This window comes from Erithacus rubecula (assembly GCF_903797595.1).
Source record: "Erithacus rubecula genome assembly, chromosome: 29".
NCBI lineage: Eukaryota > Metazoa > Chordata > Aves > Passeriformes > Muscicapidae > Erithacus > Erithacus rubecula.
In genome coordinates, this window is record NC_136681.1 from 2,550,640 (window position 1) to 2,577,889 (window position 27,250).

The following is a 27,250-nucleotide window of genomic DNA, read 5'->3' on the forward strand; positions in this document are numbered from 1 at the left end:
ATCTTAAGACTGGGCTGTTCTAAGCACAAGGGCTCTTTGTGCCTCAGTTTGTGGCCTCTAACCCAACCCATTTAAAGCTGCTGTGGCATGTGCCCTGCTCTGCAGCCCAGCTCTCCAACATGAAAGCACAACCCTTCATTTTAATCAGCTGAGGATGAATCCGGTGCTAATAGCACTTAATTGTTTCTCTAGAATGCTCTCGGTTGGTTTTGGCAGCCGGGATGAAAACAATTCCAAATCCCATCAAAGGAGCTGATCCACACCCAGCATGTCCAGGGTGAGGGATTGAGAGGCAGTGTGGGGGGCATCAGAGCATCTCCTGATCCTACACCAGACTCTGTCATCCTGCCCTGCTCAGCTTGTGATCTTGGAAGGCCTGAGAGGTAAAAGCAAAAAAGAAACAAAACAAGGAATGAAACAGACACAGAAAATCTTGGTCCGTGCCCCTAAAAATATTGTGCTGACGGTCTCTTCAAGCACACACCTCTATTAATCTTGACTTTCTTGAAGCCTGCCCGCTAGTTTGAATTTGTATGCGACATCAAACATACCTTTTCACATATGTTCTTTCCAGATTTTTTTTAACAGTTACTTAGCAGTTTATAGAAGGAAGTGAATGATCTCATCAAGCTGCTTAGAAATTAAAAAAAATCTGTGCTTATTAATTATGCAGGATTAGTCTAATTATAATTCAGCAAATTAATTAGCGACAGAAGGTGTTCTGAAACATTGGAGTACATTTGCATGTTAAATGGAGAGGCTAGTCTGTAATATATGTAAATTTATGCATGGCTTCATAGTTTAATTTAAAAATTTGCAGCTGCATATGGTATGGGAGCAGGTGAAAAGTCAGTTTTAGTTTAATGATGCTAACAAACATTGGATGCTGTCCTGTCTTAGGGAAGGAATGCTCTGAATGCACCCCTATCTGCCAAGCCATAAATCTGTCATAGGAATATAATGTTACACCAATGCTCGCATTCAAGGTCATCTGTGCCTAGACCCAGAAGTACAATAGGTGCAAATCGACCCTCTGAATAGCCCTGGAGAAGGGAGGAGGCAGAATTTGCCTGGATCTGAAGCTGCTGCCATGCAAATCTGCCTCTTTAGCAAATGAATGCACGTTTATTCCATACAAACCCAGTTTGGGGACTGATCCCTTCACAAATGAGTGGGAGCTCTGAGCTGAGCAATATCCACTCTGGCAGGTGTAAAATGGGAGCCTAACCTTGGTTTCATCCCTAATGCTCACATCAGTGCAGCTCTGTGATCTCCTGGAGTGGCTGGGAAGTTATTTCCAAGTTCTGCATTAACTGCAGGGTCGGGAGTTTTTGTGTTCTGGGCTCTGCCATCTGGCAGAAACAGTAAAAACCAGCAGAGCCAGCAGAGAGAGGCCACTGCTGTAATTGGTGCTCACTGCTCAGCCTAGCATGGCTCAGCACGCTGAGGTTTTGGAGACAGAGGGGCTGGCAGGATGGAAGGGTCACAAGAGGAAGGAATTGTAGGTTTCTCTTGATATGGGAAAAAAAAAAAGAGTGGGGATTGGAGTCTGCTCATTTAATACCTGTGTCAGCCTTTCTGGGATCTGCAGGGTTTGCAGAGTAGGTCTGGGGATAAATTTGCACCTGTGCAGAGCTCTGAGGATGAAGTGATACCAAAAATGGCTGGATTTCAGCAGAGCATCCTTGGGCCTGGGTTTGGTGCCACAGCCCAGCTTCTAATCCTGTGTGTACTGCTGAGGCTGGCAGTGTAAAGAACAAGAATTTGGCCACATTTTCCAAACCCTGCTGGGTGTTATGTGTGGAGGCAATGAGCTCTGTAAAATTTGTGTCATTATTAAAAAGAACCAGTCCAATTCCAGGCACGGTTGAAGGAATGGGGTGTTGTCACTGTGGGGCCAGGAACACAGCAATACATCAATCCTGCTCTTCCAAGCAGCAAGAAGGAGCAATTTATTGAAAAGCCATGACATTTATATAAAGGAGATCATGAAAAACAAAGTAGAAAAGACTCATTGGTCAAAGAAGGCAACACCTCTTTGAAAACATGCTTCGTGCAAAACAGCACAAGACACTCACATGGCTCTGTGCTCAACACCAGGTGTTTCTGTGTTTTCTTTCTACCTGTCCTTGTTTTGTCTCTGAGAAAGATCCCCAGCCTGGGAAAAAGTCAACAGCCTGGGAAAAACCCAGATTAGGTTTCTCCACGAGCCCTCAGCAGAGTCCACAGGATGTGGCTGTTGCCTGGAAAAGCTCAGTGGAATGGGGCAGGCTCTGAATTTCTCTGTGCCTCAACTTCCCCATCCCTGAGATGCACAAAATCCTTTCCTCCCTGCTGTTCTTTGTGCCTCCCTTCCCCAATAACAATTTCACAACGTGGCCCAACACAGTTGGAGCCCACAGACACTGTAATAAACCAGGGAATATTATCTGAAAGTCCCTTTCAACAGCCCATCAACCCAATCCTCTCCTCTATTACCTCCCTGCCTATTGACTTCTGATTATGCCCTGGCACTTGGGCCTGTGCCAAATGGCATGAATAACATGGATCTTACAGGATAAATAAGCTTTTACCTATTGTCTTGGAAGTTAGTGGAAAGTTTTGGTGTGGGAGGAAAGGGGAAAGCCCAAAGGATAAAGGGAAAACTGCTCAAATTGCAAAGAGTCCTCCAAAGACTTTTTGGAGAACAATTGCAATTACAAACACTGTTAGTGTTGTGTTTCATTTTCAATTTGAGCCCATAGAGTTCAATTATTATTTTCATTAATGGTGTCAGGTTCTCATCAGAGTGCACAAACAAGGAGGTTTTCCTTGGAGATTTTGGTTTTTTGTCCCCTTAGCAAGTGTGGCCATGGGAAATAAATACATTGAGCACTGAGAAATGACTGCCTGGGTACCCAGCAAGGCACAGCCCCCCCAGCCCTTGCTTCTTGAAAATGGGATCATTTTGCATTTATTTACCCCAAAGAGTGTGAATTGCAGTTCCTGCTCTGAATGAGGGGACACAATCTGCTTCAGAGATGAAAATTGCAAAACGTATGGAAAATCCAGAGAAAATAAATATCAAGTTTCCTGACACATTTGGAGGTTGGGTGACACATTGCAGGTTTATATTCAGTTATTATTGGAACTAAGCTTTAAAAAAAAAAAAAAAAGAAGAAGAAGAAAAAAACAAAAAACCAACAAACCCACTAGATAAAGGATGGAGAGAAATACGTTGTCCCAGGCTGCAGAGAAAGGGGATATTTGAGGAGGAATTGTTCTGTGGCTGAGAGTTGGACATGGATCCATTGCTGTGGAATTGTGTGCAATGTTCCCTCTGGATCCATCTGAAATACAGGATATTTTCACCCCATGTCTTCTTTAATCCATTGTAGAGAGTTTTACCTACCCAAGTGTGAGCAGGACATCTTGGCACAGCAAAAAAAAAAAAAAAAAAAAAAAAAATTAGAGGTAGTTTTAAGATGGGTTCTGCCATGCTGTGGTTTTAAGGATGATTTTTAAGTTGGTCAGATCTCTTGGGCTCCCTTAGCTGATTCCCTACCCCTGGTTTTGTTCCTTTTTCACATCTATCTCCAACATTGGCTTTTTTGAGCTCAGGGCCAGAGGAAATCAGACACTTCTGCCTTCCCCCATTTCATAGATTAGGCACTAAATAATGTCTCCAAGTCAAAACTTAAACTTTAAACCCAAAATCTAAATTGGGGTGAGCAACTCCAAGAAAATTCACTTAGGAAAAAAGTCCAACCAGAGTGAAGAAATCACTTTGAATCAAGGCAAGAGGTGGGAGAAATGTTTCTGGTTTGTCCCATCAGGAAATGAGGATTTTGTTGGGGGTAGGAATAACAGGCTTGGTGTTAATCAGCTTTCTGGTTTGTTTGTTTTGTTTGAGGGGGTTTTTTTGTGTGTCTGTGTTTTTGTTGATTTTTTTTTTCCCTTTGGCTGTTTTTTTGTCCAAATGGAGTCTTTCTATTAAAAAAAGCCCAAGTGACAAATGAGCATCCAACTGCTCTTCTCCTGTCCTGGGCTTGGGATCTCATCCTCTGACTCCTGCTCCCTCCTCTCCCAGTGAATCTCTGACAGACTCAGAAAAGTCTCCTGACCTACATATGTTGGTTTTCACGTTTGTTAAGCTGGGTTCACACTTTATGCACAGGAGTTTTGTGAAGATTAATTAGCTGCTGTTTGTGGGGTTTCATATAAATACTCTGGCTCAGTGTAATAACCCCTCTCATTTCTCACACAGTGGAAGGTGAACGTTCATTTAAAGTGCCTTTGTGCCCTGCCTGATCCCAAACTGACTGTAACTGCTGCAAAAAAATGGGAAATTTTCTCATCAGCTCCCTAATAATACACCCTGACATAATAGATCAAAATTACTCCAGAGATAAATATTCACATTACTAAAAAGTCTTCTACTGCGAGGTTCATTAAAATCAGGATGGTGATATCAAATAAATACAATTAATTGATTTGAAACAGCGACCTTCAAGTGTGGCTCTTTGAAAGGAAGGAATTTGGAGTTGTGTGGGGTTACTTGTCACATTTATCTCAGAGCTTGCCATGCCAAGACACACAAGGGTGACCTGAGGGGAGGATCTGACCTGATCCACAATTCCCTTGCTCTGAGCAGTTGGAGTCAGGCCCTCACTGTAATAATAACACTTCTGCAGCTCACAGTATATTTAAATTTAATATTGTTTAGCTGATACTCATAATAACAACTTCTGTTTTTTTTATTTGTTTCCTCTGTGGCTTTTTTTTTTTCTTTTTTTTTTTGGAAGCACTAAATTATTTAAATAGAATTGCAGCATATCTTTATATTTGCATTAGATTTTGGGATCACAGGATTTGCTGGGAAGCATAATCAGAATTATCCTACATGATAGGTGTGTTCCTATGCCAAAAAATCACTGAGGCCACCAATTCCACAGAAACCCCCAAAAGCCAGAATTATTTGCTTTACAAGGGAGAATTTTTAGGAGCATCCAGAATTTTAGGTGTTTTCAGAAGCTGTTCCAAATACACAACAATGTTGGACCTCTTGATTCTGTACCTCTATTTTAATGAAGCATAAAAGGTGGATGGGGAAAAAAAAATTAATTGATTTAAAATATTTTATATTACACTGTCTAGTGAATGTGGGACTTAGTTTTAGGGCTTCTGCCTAATCCTGCTGCAGTCACCAGGAAGATTTTTGTGACTCCAGGATTTGATTAAGGTCAATTTGATTTTTCTCACTTATCTGAGGTGGATAAAACTCAGAGGTGTGGAACACAAGGTTCCTGTTCCAGCCAGGTGCAGAACCTGATAATTTGGGAATAGACAGGTAAGATGAGACTGTGGGTCAAAAACTGTTTGGGAGCAGTTTAAGTGATGCAAGATCTGGTTTAATTTGCCTTCACCCTTTTTCCACATCCATGGAGAACCCTGTGCACCCCTCAGCTGTGTCTGGAGCCCAACAAGGATTGCTCAAGGGTTTACTAAAAAATAGATGAGATAACACAACTGACTTGGGGTGAAGTGGAAAAGGGGAACTTAAAGGATTCATTCACTCCTGGGTTTGGTGGGAACTCCCAGCAGGAGGAGCAGCAACTTTTAAAATAGGAGGAGGCAGATTTAAGGTGGCATTTTGGAGACCTCTTAAGTGCCTCAATCTGTACCCATAACAGGAACAGGAGTCTGGACTTGTATCTTAATTAATTTTATGTCTGTACATAAAGTCCATCAGCTTTTCTATAGCAATGCCAGATTTTCAGGGGTAGTTATTGAAATGTGTTCAGATTTTCCCCCAGCAGCCTGGAAATGTTGAGAGGATGGGCCAAGGTCCCTTTGCTTGGCTGGAGCCAGAGTCACTTTCTAAACTCCCACCTAAATCTCCTTAGCAAGGCCAAAGATTGGCCAAGAAACATTAAAAATCTGCTAATTTTTGTAGTTCTGTTTAAAAAAAAATATTATTTTTGATTTTTTATCTAGGTTAAGGCCAAACTCTGGCAAAAGCGTCTCATTTAAAGAAATTAATAAAATCTTTCTGCAATTCTCTTGTTACCCCTAAACCAGCTTCATTTAGTGCTAAACCTTCCCTCCTCTTTGCTCCCCCCAAGTCATTTTTATTCTAATTCTGCAATAAATATTAATGCCTTTCCCAGATGCAACCCCTTAAATATATATATATATACACACACATATATATATTTATATGTGTGTGTATATGTATATATAACAGGCAACCAAATACTTCATTCAAGTGCCCACTTGCAGCTCAAATTTGGCTGGAGGAACTCTGAAAAAGAGAAAAAGAGAAAAAGAGAAAAAGAGAAAAAGAGAAAAAGAGAAAAAGAGAAAAAGAAAGATGTGATTCAATTGGAGAAAAAAAAAAAAGATAAAAATCTCTGTGTGTGCAGATAAATGCATTTAAATTTAAATTTTGGGGTGATAGGAGGGAAGTTGTTATAGTGCAGCATATTCAGTATCTCCAATATTTAAAATAAATAAATGTGAGTATTTTGAACTGAAAGCAAACCCAGCAGTTTCTGAAGTGTGCGAGGGAAATTCATGATATCTTCAAGCAGCAAAAAAATTCAACATTTTGAGCTGTTCAGCAATTCCAGAAAGTCAAGGCACCCCTAAAACACCTGGGTGGGATCCCCCAAATTAAACTGGGGTTAAATATCAGGCTGGGGCTCTGTGGGTTTGGGTGTTTTTGGTGCAGAGCGCTCGGGGAGAATTGAGAATATTCAACGCTGCGGCAGCTCAGGGAGAGAGAAATTTTATTTTTCTGTGTTTTTTTTTTTAATGGCCATCTCCCCCCTCGACACAAATCAGCTAGGATTGAATTGGAATCCAGCTTCATTTTCGAGTGTGCTGTTGGTTTGTGTTTGCTGGGGGTCTGAACCCTGATTTTCTAAAAGTGTTTAACAGAAAAAAGAGGATTTTCGCTCCTTGCCACGCCGTGCTGCTGAGTTTGCTCGTGGACGCAGTTTAATGTACATTTGGAATTTTTGCCTCTCTGGGTCTGCATTTTAGGGGTTGTGTCACTCAGCCCCCCAAGATCTAAAATTCTCAAAATCAGCCCAGCTGGCACAGCAAGTTCTCTCCCAGCCACCTTTCCCTGCTCGTTTCCTTCATTCACGTTGATAATTTTCCTCGTCTCAATCCAAAGGGATGCAAGCATTACAAAAATTAAAATATCACCTGGCCATTTTTCTGCTTAATTTGTTTTATATTTCCTTAGAAGTAACAACTTGTGGATTTTTTTTTTGTTGTTGTTATATTTTTCCTGCAGAATGATCAGCCAGCAGCTCATTGATTTTCACGTAGAAGTTCCTTGCCTTAATTTGACATTTAAGCTCCATTCTGGAGTATTCCTTTTCACTCCTATAAGTTGTTTATAAATCTACAAATATTCTTTTTCATATCTCTAAGAAGAGGGAAAGATAAAAAGGAATGTTTTTAACATTTGCTCCTCACATTATCCTGTGACTCTCCGAGGGTGCCGGCATGCAGGGGATTTTTCCTTCTGAAAAAGTTTTTATGGATTAAAATCTCAGCAAACCTTTTGTATTAAAGAGGTCTCATTTTTTATCATGGACTCAACAGGACTTCTTTAATAAAATATATTCTGTGGTGCTCCCAAGACATGAAATTCTGTAGGATTTTTAGTTTGGGAGCCACGTTGCCCTCGCAGAGCTGAGCACTGACACCACTTTCCTGCTGAACCTCAATGTCCTGCTCAAGGGAGATCTGAAACAAGAAGGAAACATGGAGAAAATAACACTTTCACCTCGAGAAAATCAACATTTTAAAAATATCTAATATGTTTGTGAGAGATTTAAGGAAATAATAGTTAAAAAAGAGGACGTTTTAATTGAAAATCCGTGGCAGGGTGGATTTTGTGGCAGTGATTTCACACGAGACAATCTGGGGATTTTTTTGTGGGTGAGGTTTTCAGAGGGGTTTTGTTTGTTCAAGCCACACACAAATGGATCCAACCCGTGGCTTTTTCTTTGTATTTTGGGGCAGATGGAGGAGAAATCTGGTGGTGGGAACAGTGCAGAGAAAGTGGCGCTAACAAGGGAGAGCAGATTTCTGTGTTATTGTCTCGTGCAGGGGCTGGTTTGGAGGGTGTTGTTGGTAAACCCAGGAAATATCCATCTTTCTCCTTTAAAGTTCTAATTCAAGGCATGAATGTGTGAGTTCTGAAGGGACTTAGGGACTGCGGTAAAAAATCGTTGTCATAGTAACAGAAAGGGAAATAGGCCTGGCTCACCTGGGACTTTAACTTACTGCAAAAGCAGATTTTTTTTTTTTTTTTTTTTTAAGGAAAGCACTCAGCAAGAGAAATAAATAAATAACTTGTTCTTTGTATTCGAAATCAATTCTTCAACTATTTATTTTTTCTTGTATCTGGCTCTTTTTCCTTCTAAATCTATCTCCAAGTCTTTGATTTATTTTTTTAATTACAATTGTTGCAGTTAAACCCATGTTGTCTGACAAATAGAAACGGAAAGAATCACAGAGAATATTTTCACTTGCAACAGAGGATGCCAAAAAATTTCTTGCTTATGCCTGAATTTTGAAGACTTGTTTGTTTTGTTTTTAATCCAGCAACTGTAGCTTTTCCCACAGTTTCTTTACCTCTGAAATGTCCAGGTTCAATCAGAAAACAAAGGGGTGAATCCTTTCCTCTGTGGATGTGAGACAAAATTTGATGGAATAACTTAGGGGAAAAAAATTCCTGCTTAATATTTCTGAACTCTAAAATCTTCATGCAGTGTTGTGTGAGTCACCAACCAGGCTGGAGATTCACCTTGGGTACATGACAAGCAAAACTCTGCAGAATAATAAACCATGTGAAGATGGGGGTATGTGGCAGGGCAAAAAATAATTGGCAGGAGAACTTTGTGGGATATTAATGGGTTTATCTGCTCAGACAGCATGAGCTGTCGTGTTTCACTTGAGCTGGTGTTTTCCTTATCCTCCCCCAAAATCTAGGTAGGAATAATCTGGGCTCTTGGCAGTTGTGCTCCTCTGCTTTAGGGACTGGAATCTTCATCAGAAAAAAAAAAAAAAAAATCACCAGGATGAAACTTCACCAGATTCTTCTCTGATCTGTGCTCGCTCCTGGGTTTCTCATACATTCCAAGGTTTATCTGCCTCGGAGTTGCCCTGTTGGTTTTGTGGTTTCCACAATACCATTATCCTTCTGCATTGTTTCATGGAAAATCCCTCCAGACAGCCAAAGAAAGACCTGGAATGTGAGGGAGAGACAAAGGAAAAGACTAAAATTGTGTGGTCAAACCTGTGGAGAGGGAGTGGGTGTAGATCAGAGGAATTATGTTCACTCACCCCACGATGGATTTCAGTCCCACTGGTTATACTTTACCTGTTGTTTTTTGTAAATTCTGTTTATTAGAGTTTGGTTTGTTTGTGTTTTGAGAAATTCTTGCAGTCCTGTAAGATCCACCCTCCTGCAAATCACTTCATGTACATTTTAAACCAGAATACAACAACACCTTTTGCTGTGGTTAATAGAAGTGACGTGGTTCTTTATCTTTCCAGATTCTTCCTAAAATTTTTTCTCAAGTGCAATCAGAATTGCTTGAAAACAGCAGGAAACCCAAGAGATATGAGACGGTTCCAGGTAAGTCTGAGCATTAACCTGTCTGCCTTTGTTCTTCTTTCCCTTTCCCATCTCTTCTCTCCCACGTTGTTCCTAATAAACCTGATTACAATCTATGAAAAGCCATATTAGACAGTGTTGAAGTTTTTTTCTCCATTTGTTGTGTTTAAACCTTTTTTTTCCCTTTCTTTTCTTTTTTTTTTTTTTTTTTCTTTTTTCCTTCTCTCTTTTTCCACCCTGAATCCCCAGGGGGAAGTGCTGTACTGTACCAACCAGCAGTGGATATTTGATTTGACACCCTCGGGCAAAGCACTCGCACATACAGCTGCCCACAGCAGGGATCGTGCTTGTGATATTTAGATGCCTCAGAATTTTTCAAAGTAGCTCTGTACGTGCTACACAAGCCACCTCCTCATTTCCTACCTCTTTCCCTGTTATTTTATTTTTTTTCTTTCAAACACTCACATCCTCCCTTCAACTTCTTTTTTTAAAAAATAACAGCAACAACCCAAGAAGCCAAAATAGTGATGGTCACTTTAAGATCTCACAGCAAAAGCAACAAGCCCCAAGCCCCCGTGGGACCTTGACCCAGCTGCTTTGCAGTGAAATCTGCCACTGGATAGTGAATTCCAGCTCAGAGAAAGAGCAGAGGAGAGGGAGTGTGCAGTGGGGAGAGCAGAAACAGGCACAGCTCTCATGCCCTCACTTTTAGGCAGTTCTGTGTTATGAATAAGAGGGCTTCACCTGTAGCTTTGTACAAAAAATGAGAGGGCTTCACCTCTAGATGTGTATAATATATAAGAGGGTTTCATGTGTAGTTCTGTATAAAAAAATGAGAGGGTTTCACCCATAGCTCTGTATAAAAAATGAGAGGGTTTCACCTGTAGCTCAGCCCCTGTCCAAGTGTCAAGGGGATGGTGCAGCTCTGACAGCCTGGATGTGATGTCAGGTCACTGGGAAAGGTAGAGGAAAAGTGGGGCTGGGAGTGACTCTGGGGTAAGGCTGAGCCACAGCCATGAGATTGGGTGCTTGGGCTGCACCCTGTTTTTAGGACACTGCTGGGAGCCAGGAGAGCAGCCCTTTCTCAGGGTGCTCAAGGATAAGAAATTATAACAATTATTAAACACCTGCAGAGCCACGTGAGTGTCTCAAGCTGTTTAGCACAAAGCATGATTTCAAAGAGGTGTTGCTCTCTTGGCCCAATGAGTCTTTTCTATTCTGTTTTGCACTAACTACCCTATATAAGTGTGGTGTTTCTTTAAATAAAGCTCTTTTGTTTCTCCATTACACAAAGAACTATGTTGCATTATCCTTTTCACCACTCCTATAGCCACAAATGCAACAGCACCCCAGCATTTCTGAGCTATTTTCCCTCTCTTTTTACTTCTGATTCCAAATTGGGTTACTTCCCTTGGTGAAACTCTGTGGTCTTGATCCAGGAGAGCCTTGGAGCAAGTCCACGAGTCCTTTGCTGGCCAGAACCTCCAAAATTCACTGATGCAACCCAGGACCACCCTTGAAAATGCTGCTTGTTCTCCTTGTTATTGTGCCTTCACTGTCTCACATCTCTAATCAAAATTGGATTTTAGCTCACTGAGGGATGTGTGGTTTTCTGTAGATCCATGACATGGGAAGGTGACATCCATAGTTTTGGCACTTGATTCTCCATTGCTTCATATTCCATGTTTTGTGTTCACTTGCATCAGTTTCCTCATTTATAAATGAAGTTAGAACTCCACAGGAGTTTACTGAGTTGCTTCAGACTTTCCATCAAAACGTGTTCTCATAAAAAATGTGATTTTTATTTTTCTTCCGCTTCTGCTAGCAATGAACAATTTAATAATTAAAAAAGTTTCAACTTTTACGAGAAATCCTGTAAAATGAAAGCTTTTTAAAGCTCAGAAAAATTAAAGAAATGCAGGCAAAAAATAAAAAAGAAATTTATTAGCTTTTTGTTTGGAGCGTGAAGAAATTTAAAGAAAAATTTCTGACCAACCTAATTTTTTTCACCAGTAGTTTAAAGAGACTGCAGTGACTTCTTCACTCTGTGTTTTTTAGAGATGATAAGACACGAGGAAAAAAGAGGTGCTCATTGTTAGGGAATTTATACTGAGGTTTTTTTTTCAAGTGGCAATTTCCATAAAGAAAAAAAAGCAGCAATTAGTTATCATCTGCCAAGAATGCTAAAAAATCTGGAAAGCAAAAGAAAACCTCTTTTTCAGCATGTAAACACATCTTGGAGGCAGTGAGGAGAGCTGATTGTGGAATGTTAGGAAACATAAATAATCTCATTTTTGGGGAGGTTTTGTTCTGAGTTTGTAAAATGTCGTGCCCAGGGCTCTCCTGATTAACACCTGGGGACCTGAGGCACTGCCACAATACACAAAATATTGGTGGTAACTGCCAAAACAGAAATTCTGGACCCAAATACACTGGAATACTGGAAAAATTCAGCTGTGATTTCAAACCCATGCTGGCCACTCCCAAAAAAATCCTCAAATCCTTGATTTCCATCAGATGTTGAGCTGCAGGAGTTTTTTGGGGGTTTTTGTTTGTTTGTTTGTTTGTTTTCTTTTTGGTAGGGAGGGCAGAAATCTCTCTGTGGTCTCAGGATTATTCTTGGTGTCACCTCATCCAAACGAGGATGTGCACTAAATTCAGTTTTCTTTTTTATCAACCCCCCCAAAATATCAACCTCTTCTCAGAGTTACAGAACTGAAACCTTTGAGACAAATTGCAGAATTCTTGAGGTTTTTGAGTGAGACCAAGATCTTCATTCAGGCTCCATCAAAGCTGGACACGTGGGTTGCTGAGCTTTATTCTGGGCTGCAGAGGTCAGTGTGGATAAAAAAAGTTACAAATGTGGCTCAAATTTGCTAAAATCTGACACCTTGGGAGTAACAAAGCTCCGTGTTCCAAAGCAAATTAGCCATGATGAGCAAGAAGGACAATAGGCAAAGACAGCTTGTTTTGTGTCTGCCTCTTGGTTTCTAAGGAGAGAATCATCAATTCCCTGAACAAAACCAAAGTTTGGAGTGTTCTTAAATACTCCAGTGGCTTCTGGACACTTCTATTAGTTTTGGTTGATTTTTTTTTTGTGTGTGTTTGTTGAATTTTCTGGTTTTAAATATTGATAAATTCCTTTTGCCTGCTGCTCGTTGGACATGGTTTGTCAGCAACCCTGAAAGTCAAAACTGGGGGGGGAAAAATTGCTTTAAAATCTTAGTGATCTGTTTGCACACTTTGGATGTGTTAATTTTCATTGTAATTGTTAATTTGCTCACCAGGCAGAGTAATGAATGTGCAGAGTTGTCCATTGGGTTTGAAGGGATAGTTTTGTATCCTGACAGTGCAGGAACCTGTGAGCAGAGTAAAAGCAGGGTCAAAAAACACAGTGCAGTAGAGTGGTTTATTCATTTCATTATTAAATTCATTCTGTTTCACTCTTGGGCCATATCTAAAACCTCTGCTGTTTTTTTCCCAATAAATTATTTGTACAGATGTTGTTATTAAGTTCCTCCTTTTCCAGACATTTCCAAGCACTTCACTTTCCTTATGCAAACAGAATTCTGCAGCAATGCTCATCTAAGTTTTAATTCCTGTCTATGTTCTTCTGCAGAACCAAATATTTTCATTTTCAATGGAGTAGTGCTTGTCAAACCTCCAGGAGACATCAGAACACTCTTTTTCTTCTGTGGTTATTAAACAAAACAGCAGAGAGAATCCTCCTGTTCTCATTTAAATCATTACTGAAACCTGGCCTGAAAGGGTCTCATCCAACACCATTTTTGCTCTAATGGAGCATTAATGAAAGCCCAAACCTGAGGATTTGTTGATGAGACACAAATATAAATAAGAAATGTGGAAATAATGCCTTACAATGCATCCTGCTGAGTTTTCCAGCACAGAGCAATGGTTACTCACAACTGGAAAAGTGTCAAGTTAATGCTTCTGATTAGAGATGGGTGTGAAGCTGCACAGTTTGGGTTGGGTTTGGCTCCTCCCCAAAATTCCAAGGTTTTGGGATCCAGTGTCCAAGCCTGGCCCCATCCTCACTTCAAGAGTCATCACAAGGCTCAGATATTTCATACCACACTGGTAATATATTAAGATAAATTAAATGTTAGGTTTCATGTGTATCATTAAAAATAAAAGGGGGTGGGGAGAGAAAGGGGAGGGAAGGTAACATTAACACTGCATTGTAAATTTAATACAGCTCCAGATCCTGAAATGTGGTTTTTTATTATAATTCTTTAGTTTGGAGAGCAGCACCAGCTGCTTTGTGATCCCACTGACTACTGGAAATTTGCTTTGATATTAAGTATAGCTTCAAAATTCTCTTGCTTTCCTTTTTTATTTTAACCAAATGCAATGAGTTTGTGCTGTTGAAAACCATGTTTTACATCAGAAGTTAAGGAATGTGTGATCATTATTTTAGTGGGTTTTTTTCCCCTGTAGTAACATGATTTTATTGTGAATCACTACTTCAATGTGTCAGTGGCTAAAGCAGGGAAAGAGAATTTTTCTAGAACTAAATGAAAGGGAATATTTCTAGAACTATGAGATGTTTTCATAGTTACCTGATGGCTGCCCAAAACCCACAGAGATCAAGCAATATGTCCTTGTGAATTGAACTGCAGCAAATATTGGTTATTTATCAATTAAAATATTTCCAAATTAAGCTGATGGGTGGAAAACTCAGGCAAAAATCATCCTAAAATCACCTATTCAAACCCAGGGTTTGAGTTCAGCTCCTCTGCAAATTGAGATTACATAGGTATTGTTAAGCAGAGCTGTGTTCTCAGTGAGGGATTCTCCCAGGAATGGAACTTAAAATCAAAAATAGAATAAAATAAAAACGATGCCCTCCATTTAATGAGGAATTCTCCTGCAGAACTTGATTGAAGCCCAATGATATTGAATGGTAACAACCTGTGTGCAAAGGGGAACAATCATTCTGTGGAATTAAGATGAGGCTCTTCAGCTGAGACCTGATGCTCACACATCAGGCTCCTGTTGGTTGGGAATTGATCTCAGTGGTTGAGCAGCTCCTGCAGTGCCAGGGAGGGTCAACAGGCAGCAAAAATTGGTACTTGCAGTGGTCAGCTTTGAACCAATGTCATTTTTTAGGAGCAAAAAGAGAAAGGTCAGTAATTGCCCTGTGTTTTCAGCAGAAAACATGACATGGAGTGTTTCCTGGCAGGTACCCCCCCCCTCCTCTAGATGCTCTAGGGAGGAAGAGAAAGGAAAAATAACAAGGTGCATCCCTGGGGAGGTTTTCTCCCTGACCTCAGAGTGGTTGGATCAGTTCATCATCAGGCATGTGAGCAAAGCTGGCTGGGGCTGGGATTTCACCCAGCTCCTCTAATCCACAGCTCTGAGGGCTCTGTGCCACTCAGGGAAATGGAAAATGATTAAGAGGGGTGGGATGATATTGGGAGTTAGGAATGTAGGCTGTAGGAAGCAAAAAGGATGGCAAGGATAAAACAGAGACCCCCCCATGGTCAGGCTTGGATATGGATAAAGATCACTGAACTGCTGGGAGAAGTGAATGATGCATGGAATAATCATTATGTGGGACTAATTTCCCAGGTATAAATTGCAAAATAATGGAGCTGGTGTCAGCAGAGCCTGGGCCTGTCACTGGAGGGGGCAGATTTCTTCACTGGGTACTGACTGACCCAACAAAAGGTGATGTTATTTTAGATTCTGTGTGACTAAGGGAAGGACTGACTCAATTGCAAGAGAAAAAGTACTGAAGAAGCTCAGTGTGCTCAGATCTGAAGGCCAAATATCCATGGGGATAAAAAGTTCCCAGAGTGATGTCTCATCCTTTAAAAACAAACCACAGATGAGATCCACTCTGTCTCCCACTGCCAGCAGAAAGGAGGGGATTTATTGTGTTGGGCCCCTCTGATTTCTTGTTTGGGTACAATACACTGGATTAACTACAGTGAAAAGAGAGCAAAATGACATTGGAGCAGATGTAGGAATGGGTCATTAAGGGGACAGGGGCTGGACAAGAGCTCAAATGGCTCAGATACTTGCAGTGAGGAGGGATGGAACTGCTTCTGAAATCACCCCCAGGTAGGTCAGGAAGGGAAATAATCATTTTAAAGCTAATTTCAAATATAAATTTACTAGGAATAAATTGAGACTGCAAGCCATAAATTCCCTCATCATCAGGCTTTAAAACAAGTGTCAAAGGCAGAAGGTGGAAATGGTTGCAAGTGATTTTATGAAAGCAGCTCCGTGTTTGGCTGTGGATAAAAGCAGGAGACAAAGTGTCAGTGATCAGAAGTGGTGCCCAACCCCTGGGTCCCAAAATCCTTTGGATTCCCAGGGTGAAAGTGCCCAGTTTGCTTTGTCATCCTCAGTTTGCAGGCTCAGGGTCCTGGAGAGCATTTCCCAAAGAATTCCATGGAAGTTTTGAGCAGAATGAGGCTGCTGGCGTTTTCCACGTTGTTTATCTAATTCCTAACCCAACTCTGAAGCAAACTCACCACATCCAGACTCTCCTCCTGTGTTACTCCCTCAACCAAAATTCTTGTTGACATCAATGGGAGCCCTGTCCAAGTCCAGGCAGCAGGATGAGGCCTGACATATTTCCTTCCACTCAGCTGGAAATTATTATTATTATTATTATTATTATTATTATTATTATTATTATTATTATTATTATTATTATTATTATTATTTCTTCAAATATATTTTACATTATTATATCCTATATTAATAATTATTGCAGAAAATATAATAACATAAAAATCCTCATAGCAGGTTTTTTTTTTTAAGTTAGAATAACACAGTGCTGTGACTAGAGAGTTTAAGGGAAAGTGCATCAGGAATTCAATATTGTTTCCAGATGTACAATGTCATAAAGAATTTTTTCCACACTTGGAATGGTAACAGGAATTTTTTGAGAGAGATCATTTACACAGTGATGAGATATGTTACATGTAAGTAAATGCCTGGAATGTTTGTACCATATGTCTAAATAGGTGTCTGTGACTGATACAGATTTTATATCTGGGGATGTGAATGGATTTGCATATCTGTGATTTGAAGAGCAGCACACTTTGGAATATAAAAGTACTGATAGAACATAGATAGGAGAGGGAAATTGGTGGTAGCCAGGTGAAGGTTTGTAAAGAAACACAAGCCCTGAGCTGTGCAGGGAGGGGAGGGAGGGGCACTGCAGCTCAGAGGAGCTGAGTTTAATGTGCTAAAGACACCTTGGCTGGATGTCACGGGAGGTGAACCCTCCCCGTGGGCTCTGAGCCAGGATTGCATTACAGAAATCCACCTGGGAAACCAAAATAATGTGGAGATCCAGCTCCAGCATTTCCCCAGGTCTGCTGGGGAATCACTGCTCCGTGGCTGTGGCCTCCCAGCTGATAAGGAGACCTTTGCAGATTGGCAGGGAGAACCTCAAGGAGTGTGAAAACAGCTCAGAATCCTGTAATTCCCCCAGAGTTCTGGGGAGATGGGATCTGTGTTTGGGAGGATGAAGGAATAACACATTACCCTCGCTATTTCTTTCTTGCTTGCTTCCCTTTGAAACCCAGCAGAGCTGACAGTTTAGTCCAGCTTTTGAGTGGCACAAAATCTTAAATTTTTATGCTGTCTGTGCCCAAAATTTGGCCCTAATCCGTGGCCTACCTGACCTATTTTGTTGTTCTCAGTTCATTCCCTTTGGATTAAATTTTGCATTCACAAATGGTGTTATGTAAAAGATCATCCATTGAGAGTAGACAAAGAAGCCAAATTATCATACCATCAGGGTAGGAAAAGAAAAACCCACCAGAAACATTGCCAGCCCTGTGTGCAAAAGTGAGAATTTGAATCTCCAGGGAAGTTTTCACATCACCTTTCATCAGCACTAAATACAGGGGGTTTAAAAAGGGTTTGGACTATTTTACGACGTTGGGAGAACAAGTGTTGTTGATAAATACGTGTTCAGGAGGGTATTGGCAAAAGTGCATAGAAATGGTTAACAAGGTAATGGTAAGAAATGTTGACCTTGATTTGTTTAGCTAAGATGTAAAGATTTTTGAAGGTCAAAGGTGTTCTTGTGTAGTGTTTTGGAGTCTAACTGTGTCTGACCCTCTAACATTAAGCTGCTGTGGCCTGCAGTTTTGAAGAGTGAAGCAAACCAGGGGGAAAGAGGGAAGGGGGAGAGAACAGGAAATGGAGTGAGGTGTTTCAGGAAGTTGTCAGGAGTTGACTGATTGATTCCAGATGGAAAGGGTCACCCTTGGTGACCCAGGAAATACTCACTGGGGGAAAGCAGTTGGCTTGTGAAAGGGAAGGGCCTGGGAGTTAGAGACCATGGTGGAATGCACATTCCTCCTCCTTTTATCCATAAAACATTGTTTTTTAATCTCCAGAATAAAATAATTGTATTGTGATCCCCATCTGGCAAGAGGGAATGGCTGGGGCAAAGTCAAGAAGTCCCATGATTTCAGGTGTCCTTTGTCTACACCATGAGTGAGGAGTTGGGTGGTGGTGGTGCAGCAATGACAAAGGTCTCTGCTGAAATTCGGTTTACTGCAAAAAAGTCCCAAACTTTGAGAAGATTCTGCTGAAATTCAGATTACAGCAGAAAAGGTCCCAAACTTTGAGAAGATTCTGCTCCAGATCTGAACTTTGCATCTCATCCTGTCCATGAGACTTCTGTTTATTCACCCTGGGTCCCAGCTTGTGACAGGCCAAGTCATTGATGGGAGAGGTGGATAAAAATGGAACCACACATGGAGAGAGGTCTGGAAGAGCATTTTCCATCCCTGCTGGCTCAGGGAGCAGAGGATGCTCAGCACTTGTCTCCTGGACTGGTTCTTGCCATTACTCTGCCATTGCTGTGGGACTTTCTTCACCTCCTACCAAAATGTGGCTCTTGTGCTGTGCACAACCCAAACAATGATTCCAACACTGATCTCTGCTCTGGGGCAGTGACAGGACCCAGGGAGCAGCTGGGGCTGTGCCAGGGAGGGTTAGGCTGGATTTTGGGCAAGGTTGGATTTTGGGGAAGGCTGGATTTTGGGAAGGTTTTTCCCCAGAGGGTGCTGGCACTGCCCAGGCTCCCCAGGCAATGGGCACAGCACCAGAGCTCCAGGAGTGTTTGGACAGCACTGCCAGGGATGTCCAGGGTGGGATTTTGGGCCAGGAGCTGGACTGGGTGATCCCAGTGGGTCCCTTTTCCACTCAGGACATTCCTTGTTCTATTCAAGTGTGAACACTTCAATCCTGCCCCTGTTCTCTCCTGGGTGTGCATTGATCCCTCTGGTCTAAGTGAGCTCAGAGATGTCTCTATTCCACCATGTAACTCTATATACAAGACACACTTTTCTATTTACATTTGGTTGCAATTTAAACACTTGCTGTAAATATTTCAGACACTGGAATAATTCAGGCCTATTCCCCTTTGCCACAGTGTGCTCTGGGCTGGCCAGTGAGAGACTAAAATTTATTTCCATTGTTTAAGGGAAAATAATGAAGTGCATCTGAGTGGGCTCAGCTATGTCATGCGGGAAACGTTCCCTTTGGATAGAGTCACACCCCACCCTAATGGGAATGAGGAAATCTGCTGGCACACAAAAGCAACACATTCTGTGACAAGAATGCTTGAGAAGTATAAGAGTACAGGATGACAAGAGCCTTTTGGAATGAATTAGAGCTGTCTCGAGAAAGAAAGTGTTCTTTAAGCTCGCCTAAGCCTGGGGAGGGCAAGGTCTCTCCTGCTCTGTGCTGGAGAGACTTTTATCAACAATTGGAGCTTGACATTCTCTTACCTCGGCTGTGGCAGCTGAGGCTGTGAAAATCCATGAGCACATCCAGGGTCTGACTCTCCATGGCTGTGCATTACTGTAGGTGTGGCTGTGGGATGGAATTAAACTCATTTACACCAAAGCTGCTCAATCAGAGGGCATCTTCTTCCAGGAGTTAAAAAGCTGTTTGTTTTTCCCAAACGTTCATGGTTTGAATCACATATCTTCCTGGATTGATGGCATTTGAATACTGTAAAAACTAAAGTGGGATTAATTAACATGTACAGTTACTTCCTCTAAGAATTCAAATAGCAACCCAGTCATGGAGGTTGAGGTTTAAACCTGCTTGTTTTGGGGTGCTCAGGCTCAGATGATTTTTCAGGAGGCGCTGTGCACTCTCATGTCAAAACCATGCATGATATTAGGTGTTGTTTTCATGGAGTTTCCATCCTGCAGGTCATTATACAGTGAGGCTTTATACAGCCCACAGGATGCTGTGTTAAATTCAATTAATGCCCTGAATGAAGGCTGAGAATATTTCCCCCACCCCTGCAAGGTGCGCTGCCACTTTACAAAACAAGAATCTCACTGAACTGAATCATTAATCCTTAACAAGTTGAATTTCTAATAAACCGTTCACCTGGCTGTTTTTCCCTTCTCTTTCTCAATATCCAGGTGGTGCTATCAACAACAGTGAACGTGGATGGGCATGTGCTGGCCGTGTCTGACAACATGTTTGTGCACAACAACTCCAAGCACGGGCGGAGGGCGAGGAGGCTCGACCCCTCGGAAGGTGGGAGCGTTGTCTGGAGAGCAGAGCAGAAATTCCCCATTCTTCCATTCCTGTTTGTTTTCAGGAGTGGAGGAGAGCTGAGGGGGAATTGCAGAGCCTCAGGGGGTTTGGGGAAGGCAGAGGCAGGAAAACAGTGTCTACTGCATGCAAAATGTGATCCTCCTCACATCTAAGGGACTAGCTCCCCCTCCCCCTGCAATTTATTAATTAGTATGTACCGCAAAGATGAAAAACACAGAAACACCGAGTATTATCTAAATTTCAGCCCTCTCATTCAGCTGGGATAGATTTGATTTCAGGCAAATTAGGCAAGATGACATCTTAGTTAAACAGAGCCGTTGCAGCACAAGATGTGTATGAAAAAGTGTCACTGGTTCCCTTAAACAAACTGTGCACGGAGCCTAACGATGCGCAGAGGGAGCTGACACTAATTGATGGGAGTTTGTTTGGCTAAGCCAGACTCATGGCCAGCTCCAGGATGGGTTGGGGATTGTATTCAAGCAATTACAAATTCTTGTATCTGTTAAGTTTCAAAACGTTCGGCCCCTCCTCTCCTTCTTCCCAAAACATTCCTCCTCCCTCACGCAGCCAGTGCTCAAAAAACGACTGGAAAGTGCTGGAAAATTTTATCAGTGCCTTTGCCTCTCCTGCAGCCACTGAAAGTGAGAAGAGCTGGTGATGTTAGTGGAATAGACAAGCTAGGATATTATTTCATTATAATGTTTTGCTGCCCCACTTCTTAGCTGTGCCCTGTATCAACCTAAAAGAAGAATTAATGAACTGGAAGAAAATGATTGAATCAGTAAAGAATTCAGAGTGGTGTTAATTCTCCCCCAGCGGGCAGTGAAATGGTAGAAGGAAAATCCCAGGATTCCTAGCCTAGGAAGCCATCCAGTTTTTCCTTGACTGATTGGATGTGATTGACTGGCTGTTCAAAGGAGTCTCATGTTTTTGGAGCACTGCCAAAGCTCCCCTCCACCTCTGACCCTGTCAACATTGGGAATGGAGTGATGGATTGACTTTGGTTATGGCCTGGAAACCATATTGGGTTCCTGATGGGATGCATAGTCCGGAGGCCTTGAACATATGGAAGAAAGAAATAAAAAAAAAATAAAATTTGACTTTATAAAATCAAGAAAATTATTAGAAATTATCTCCTGATATGAATTGGAGGAGACATTTGATATTCCTGTATCTTCTCTCACCCATTGATAAACTTAATGAATGTGACTCTACTTTTTTTCCACAGGGTTTGTGTCTGTAGGATCATATGCTAATGAGTGGGTGTTATTTTGGTTTTTTAAGCTGCTTCTGCACAACCATTTAAGAGTTTCATTTTTACACCCACTACAGTTGGCCTATTAGGCTTTAATGACACCATGTTAAGTGCCAGTAATGAATAGGCAAGTAATTAACACTTGCAAGGCAGAAAACACTCCCTTATTTATTTATTTCTCAACATTCTGGGGTTTGTGGAGTTGTGGGCAGCCTTCATGGGTGAGTGGATGAAAGGGACTTGTCCCAGGCCTCTGGCAGCAGTGGGAATTGAGGAATTCCCAGGTGTGGATGGGTGGAGCTGCTCTCAGCTGCAATTTTGCATCACTTGAGATGTTCGATGCTCACAGGAATTCCTCCAGGGATTTACACCCAGCAAACAGCCTCAAAACTGGTAGGGGGATTAAAAAAAGACACCTTAAAGTGATGTTTTGATGTTTTTTTTTTTTTTGCTCTGTGCAGCCACACCCTGCATCAAAGCCATCAGCCCAAGCGAGGGGTGGACCACAGGAGGAGCCATGGTGATCATCATTGGGGACAACTTCTTCGATGGGCTGCAGGTGGTGTTTGGGACCATGCTGGTGTGGAGTGAGGTGGGTACAGCTGCCCCACCCCTGAGCTGGGAGAGCTCCCTTTGCTGAGGAGGAATGGGGTAAAATCCCTTTTCTGAGGAGGAATGGGGTAAATTCTCATTTCTGAGGAGGAATGGGGTAAATCCCCTTTTCTGAGGAGGAATGGGATAAATTCCCTTTTCTGAGGAGGAATGGAGTAAATCCCCTTTTCTGAAGAGGAACGGGGTTAATTCTTATTTCTGAGGAGGAGTGGGACAAATTCCCCTTTCTCTGGAAGAATGGGATTAATTCCCTTTTCTGAGGAGGAATGGGGTTAATTCCCTTTTCTGTGGAGGAATGGGGTTAATTCCCTTTTCTGTGGAGGAATGGGGTAAATTCCCTTTTCTGAGTAGGAACGGGGTTAATTCTCATTTCTAAGGAGGAAGGGGATTAATTCCCTTTTCTGAGAAGGAATGGGGTAAATTCGCATTTCTGAAGAGGAATGGGGTAAATTCTCATTTCTGAGGAGGAATGGGGTAAATTCTCATTTCTGAGGAGGAATGGGGTTAATTCCCTTTTCTGAGGAGGAACAGGGTTAATTCCTGTTCCTATCTGTGGTGCTGTGTGAGGTGGGACACAGAAACCTGTGGGAAGGGAATTCATGGAATGTGTTTCTCTTCCTCTGTAATATTGTTGAGTGATACCCAGAATGGAACTGAACAATTTTAAGCATCTATAAAATCAAAGAAATCATTAGAAATTGTCTCCTGATATGAGCTGAAGGAGACATTTGATATTTCCATATCTTTTTTTACCCATTGATGAACTTAATTAGTTACTCTACTAATTTTTCCACAGGGTTTATTATTTACACAGGTTTATTTACATAAGCAAAGGCAGAGAAATAAAGAAAGGGTTTGAGTTTGGGAAGGAGGAATAAAAATCTATTTGGGCCAAGGAATAACCCATTAATTAATGGGCTTAACAGTACAAGTTTCTTGATGACAATTTATCCTAAAATGTGTGATCCTCCTCTGGAGGCCAGGAACTGAATAAGTGTATCCCTTTGCTGTTTTGTAGTGGTAATAAAAATAAAGAGTTTGTGTGGTGGCAGGACAAGGGGGAATGGTTTCAAAGTGACCAAGGGAAGAGTTGGAGATGAGGATGACATTTTTATGGTGAGGTGCTGGTAGCTCAGAGCATCTCTGGCTGCCCCATCCCTGGAAGTTCCCAAGGCTGAACAGAACCTGGAACAATCTGCGACAGAGAAAAATGTTCACTGGGGGTGGGACTGGATGACCTTTAGGACCCTTCCAACGCAGATTTTTCAGTGATTTACCCATGGAATGAAAGGAGGGAGCAGGCTGCTGATTGCCTGTGCTGTTGCATCCCCAGCTGATCACACCCCACGCCATCCGCGTGCAGACGCCGCCCCGGCACATCCCCGGCGTGGTGGAGGTGACCCTGTCCTACAAATCCAAACAGTTCTGCAAAGGAGCACCAGGCAGGTTCATCTACACAGGTGGGTGCCTGGCATTTGGGCTGCAGGAGCTGTGCTGGTGATTTGGTTTCATTAATTAATTAATTAATTGGTCATTTTACCCTTTGCTCTTCCATGGCCACTCTGGCGGTGGTGACATTTTGGGGTGTAAGGAGGATGTTTCATGAGGCATTTTTTCTCCACATTATTATTATTACTATTATTATTATTATTATTATTATTATTATTATTATTATTATTATTATTATTATTATTTTCCCCAGCTGCTGTCACAACATGGGTCTGCCTACAGAACATGCAACCAAATATTTATATTCAACCTGATTATATTTGAGGGGTGTTTTTTTGGTTTGGTTTGGTTTGGTTTTTTTTGAAAGAATCCCACCAAGATTGTTGTAAAAAGAAAATGGTGAAATTGTTGGGAAGACAAATATAAAAATTAGCTATCCATTTCAAGGGTAAATCTGAATCTGACTGGCACAGTTAGGCTGTTGTGGGAGCTCATCAGTGATTTTATGTTGGGCTCCTGCACAGTGGCACTGCTGCACTTTGGGGCTCTCAGCATTTCCACCCCAAGTGCTCTCACCCAGGGTGCTGCAGCCCAGCCATCAACCTCCTCTCATCCCCAAAAATGGGACGTGTGGACTTCTCCAAAAGGTTCCCACGTGGAAAACTTCCTGTCAGAGTGAAGCCAGAAGGATTGTGTAGACATGTAATGATGAGCAGAAGAGTTCAGCAAAACCCAGACAAATGCTCCTTGGAGGGGAATGGCAGCTGCTGAACCAACTCCAGCAGCTGAAGTAAGAAATGAAATACTTCAAATGAGAGATAACAGCCTGGTTTTAAATCATCACACCCAAACGTTCAGCCCCCGTGTGTGCCTTCATCTGGTGAGGATGCAGCTTGCACACACATCCCTGCTCTGAATCCCTTTCCTTTCATCAGCTGCTCCTGGAATAGAAAGACATTTATTCTCTGCTGCTAATCTTGCTGCAGCCTCATATTCTGCTTTTAATACGACACAAATTCAGATTCTCTGCTGCTGTAAGTGGTTCCATTATAGTTCCCTTGGCTTTAATAACACACCAGTTTATGCCAGCTGAGGGCACATCTTGGAGGCTTTCCTAGCTCAGCTTTGATCACAGCTCTGCATTTACTTTGTCACAGAGATGCTAACCTGGAAATGTGTATATCAGGGAGATTTGGAACATAATTTTCCTTGCTGAGCAGAAATCCTCCAGGGGTTACCTTGTCAGAGCAAAGCAATATAAAATCATCTGTGGGAGAGGCTGAGCTCTGGGTTGTGCTGTATCAGCCTCTCTGCCAGGATCCAGGGGTGGGAAGGTGCTGGTTTACTAAATCTTGTAAGGAGATTGGAGCTCTTGTTTTCTGCTTGTGAGAAGCTGCACTTACAAGGGTGCAGAGAGCTCTATAAATTGGAAGAGTGAGTTGGGCAGAAAAAGCTGAGGTGACAAAGCATTTCCTGCTGTCATTGCTTTAGCCTGTGAGAGACATGGGGAAAAAGAGAATTCCAGGATCTGAGGGGGCTGACAGGAAAACCAGAGAGGGACCCTTCATCAAGAACTGTAGTGACAGGACAAGGAGTAATGGGTTTGAACTGAGAGAGGGGAAATTAAGGTGACATTTGCAGAAGAAATTCCTTCCAGTGGGGGTGGTGAGGCCCTGGCACAGGTTGCCCACAGAATCTGTGCCTGCCCCATCCCTGGACAGGGCTTGGAGCACCCAGGACTAATGGAAGGTGTCCCTGCCCATGACAGCAGGATAGAGCAAGATGATTTTTCAGGTCCCTTCCAACCCAAACCATTCCATGATTCAAACTTTTATGCCTTTTCCCTGTTAACACCTTAAAGGTTGGGCAGCCCACTGCAAAAACTGCTCTGCCTCTGCTGCAGCTTTATGGGTTCAGGATGATTCTAGAGCTACCCAAACAGGATTCTCCTGTTTTCCCTGAGCTGTGCTCTGTGGGGTAAATCCAAGGTGAGCTGCAGAGCTGTGCTGAGGCTGTTGGACACATCTCCCACATCTCCCAGGGTGATCCCAGCACGAGCTGCTGCCACTCAGGGTAAATCCTGCATCATCCTCCTCCAGCAGCCTGATGTGCTTTGATGTGTGCAGATATAATTAATATTTCCAATGTCAGCACTGTGCTGGGTGGGTTTTGCAGCTGGGCCCTGCAGAGAGGGGCTGAGCTGCCACTGCAGCTCTGGCAGATGCAGCCAAGTGTCGTGGAAGAACCTGCTCAGCTGTGAGAATCCTTCCCCTCCTATCCCAGCAAGTCAGAATAGATGTGTTTAAGATGAAAACACGGGTTTGGAAGGGTAAAGAACATCAAAGAGGAAGAACCATCCAGACTCTGAGCCTCACATAAATAAAATCAGTTGTTGACACGTTTAGATCCCTCCCTACTCTTATACAACAAATCTGTTCTTACAACAGGCATGCTAAGGAGAGGTTTACAGGCTCACTGATAATTTAATTTATTCCCTAGGTGGTTTCTCTTTTTGTGTATAAATTATATCATGCCACGCCCAGTTTTTTAAATTATTTTGGGAAGTTCAAGAGACCCTTTGAACCTGAAACTCTGGATTTGAGGGTTGCCAAAGGGATTTTGTGCCTGAGTCCATTTTCTGAGGGGTTTCATTTCAGATATCTGATTTCTAGGATTAACAGCCTGGTTGTGTGTCAGACCCCTTTATGATCTCTGAATCCATGAACCCCAAAGCATTTGGATATAATTCTGGCATATTTCTATGTAACACACAGAAAAATCACTCCTGACCCAGCAGTTCTTTCCTCAGTGGAAATGAGATTTTGGAGAAGCTGCTTAAACTTGGTGGATTCCTCATCTTTGGCCTCCACTTGGGAAGGTGTCATTTACTCCTCCAAATACTTGCTGTTGGTTTTTCACAGAATTTCACAACAGAGATATTTTTGTTCCATTAATGAGTAAAACCAGTGGTGGGCAATTTAGTTGCAGGCTGTACAGAAAACCTTTGTGCTGAAAGACATAATGTACACATTGATTCAGGATTTCTGAGTCCTGAGAACAATTCAGCATTGTCGGGAAATCGTTTGCTGCTGTTGATCTATCAGGATGAAACTGCCCATGTCAATCTATTGGAAAAATGTTTGTTGAATAACAGCCAGCTTCTGCTTCCTGAATTAGCATTTTGCATATTCCCACTGGCTATTTTTAGTAACTTTATATATATTTGAATTCCTTTATATTTCACATGTTTGAATTCCTATATATCTCATATTTCTTTAGCTTTAGATATAGAACTTAAATGAGTAGATTTGTGATGAAGAAGAGAAATGGCACATAATGATGTTTAGGCTCTTGAGGGAACTGGCCTCTAATTCTCAGGATTATTGGCAAAATAACCCACCCCCCCAAAAACTGCTCTTCCCAAACGGGATGTAGATTCTGTGGCAGTTGAAATGTGTATTATTAAACTCCTTAAGCAAACCAGAATGGCTCCCAGTGGAGAGCAAACACATTCTAAGTATAGCCAAGACTAAATTCTCAGGTCTGGGTTTTCTCTGCTCAATTCCCACTCGATTATCTCCTGTAATATTTAAACTTCATGCCATGCCATAATTATTTAATAAAAAGTAAATATAAAATGTATCTCAGCGGGGAATGTGACCTTTTACCTTCATGTTGTTATACCAGAGGCAGACAGGGATAAACAGGGAATCTGGATCAGTGTAAAAGTC

General features: G+C 42.0%; 1 protein-coding gene across 2 annotated transcripts in view; it reads left to right on the plus strand.

Moving 5' to 3' along the window:
* Positions 1–27,250, plus strand: part of EBF2 (EBF transcription factor 2) — a 118,637-nt gene that overhangs the window by 78,359 nt on the left and 13,028 nt on the right. For both annotated transcript variants that reach the window (XM_079328934.1, XM_079328935.1), the window contains exons 7-10: positions 9,562–9,643; positions 20,065–20,182; positions 21,920–22,050; positions 23,404–23,530. In XM_079328934.1, coding sequence (XP_079185060.1) covers positions 9,562–9,643; positions 20,065–20,182; positions 21,920–22,050; positions 23,404–23,530 — 458 coding nt within the window. The remainder of the gene's footprint in view (positions 1–9,561; positions 9,644–20,064; positions 20,183–21,919; positions 22,051–23,403; positions 23,531–27,250) is intronic.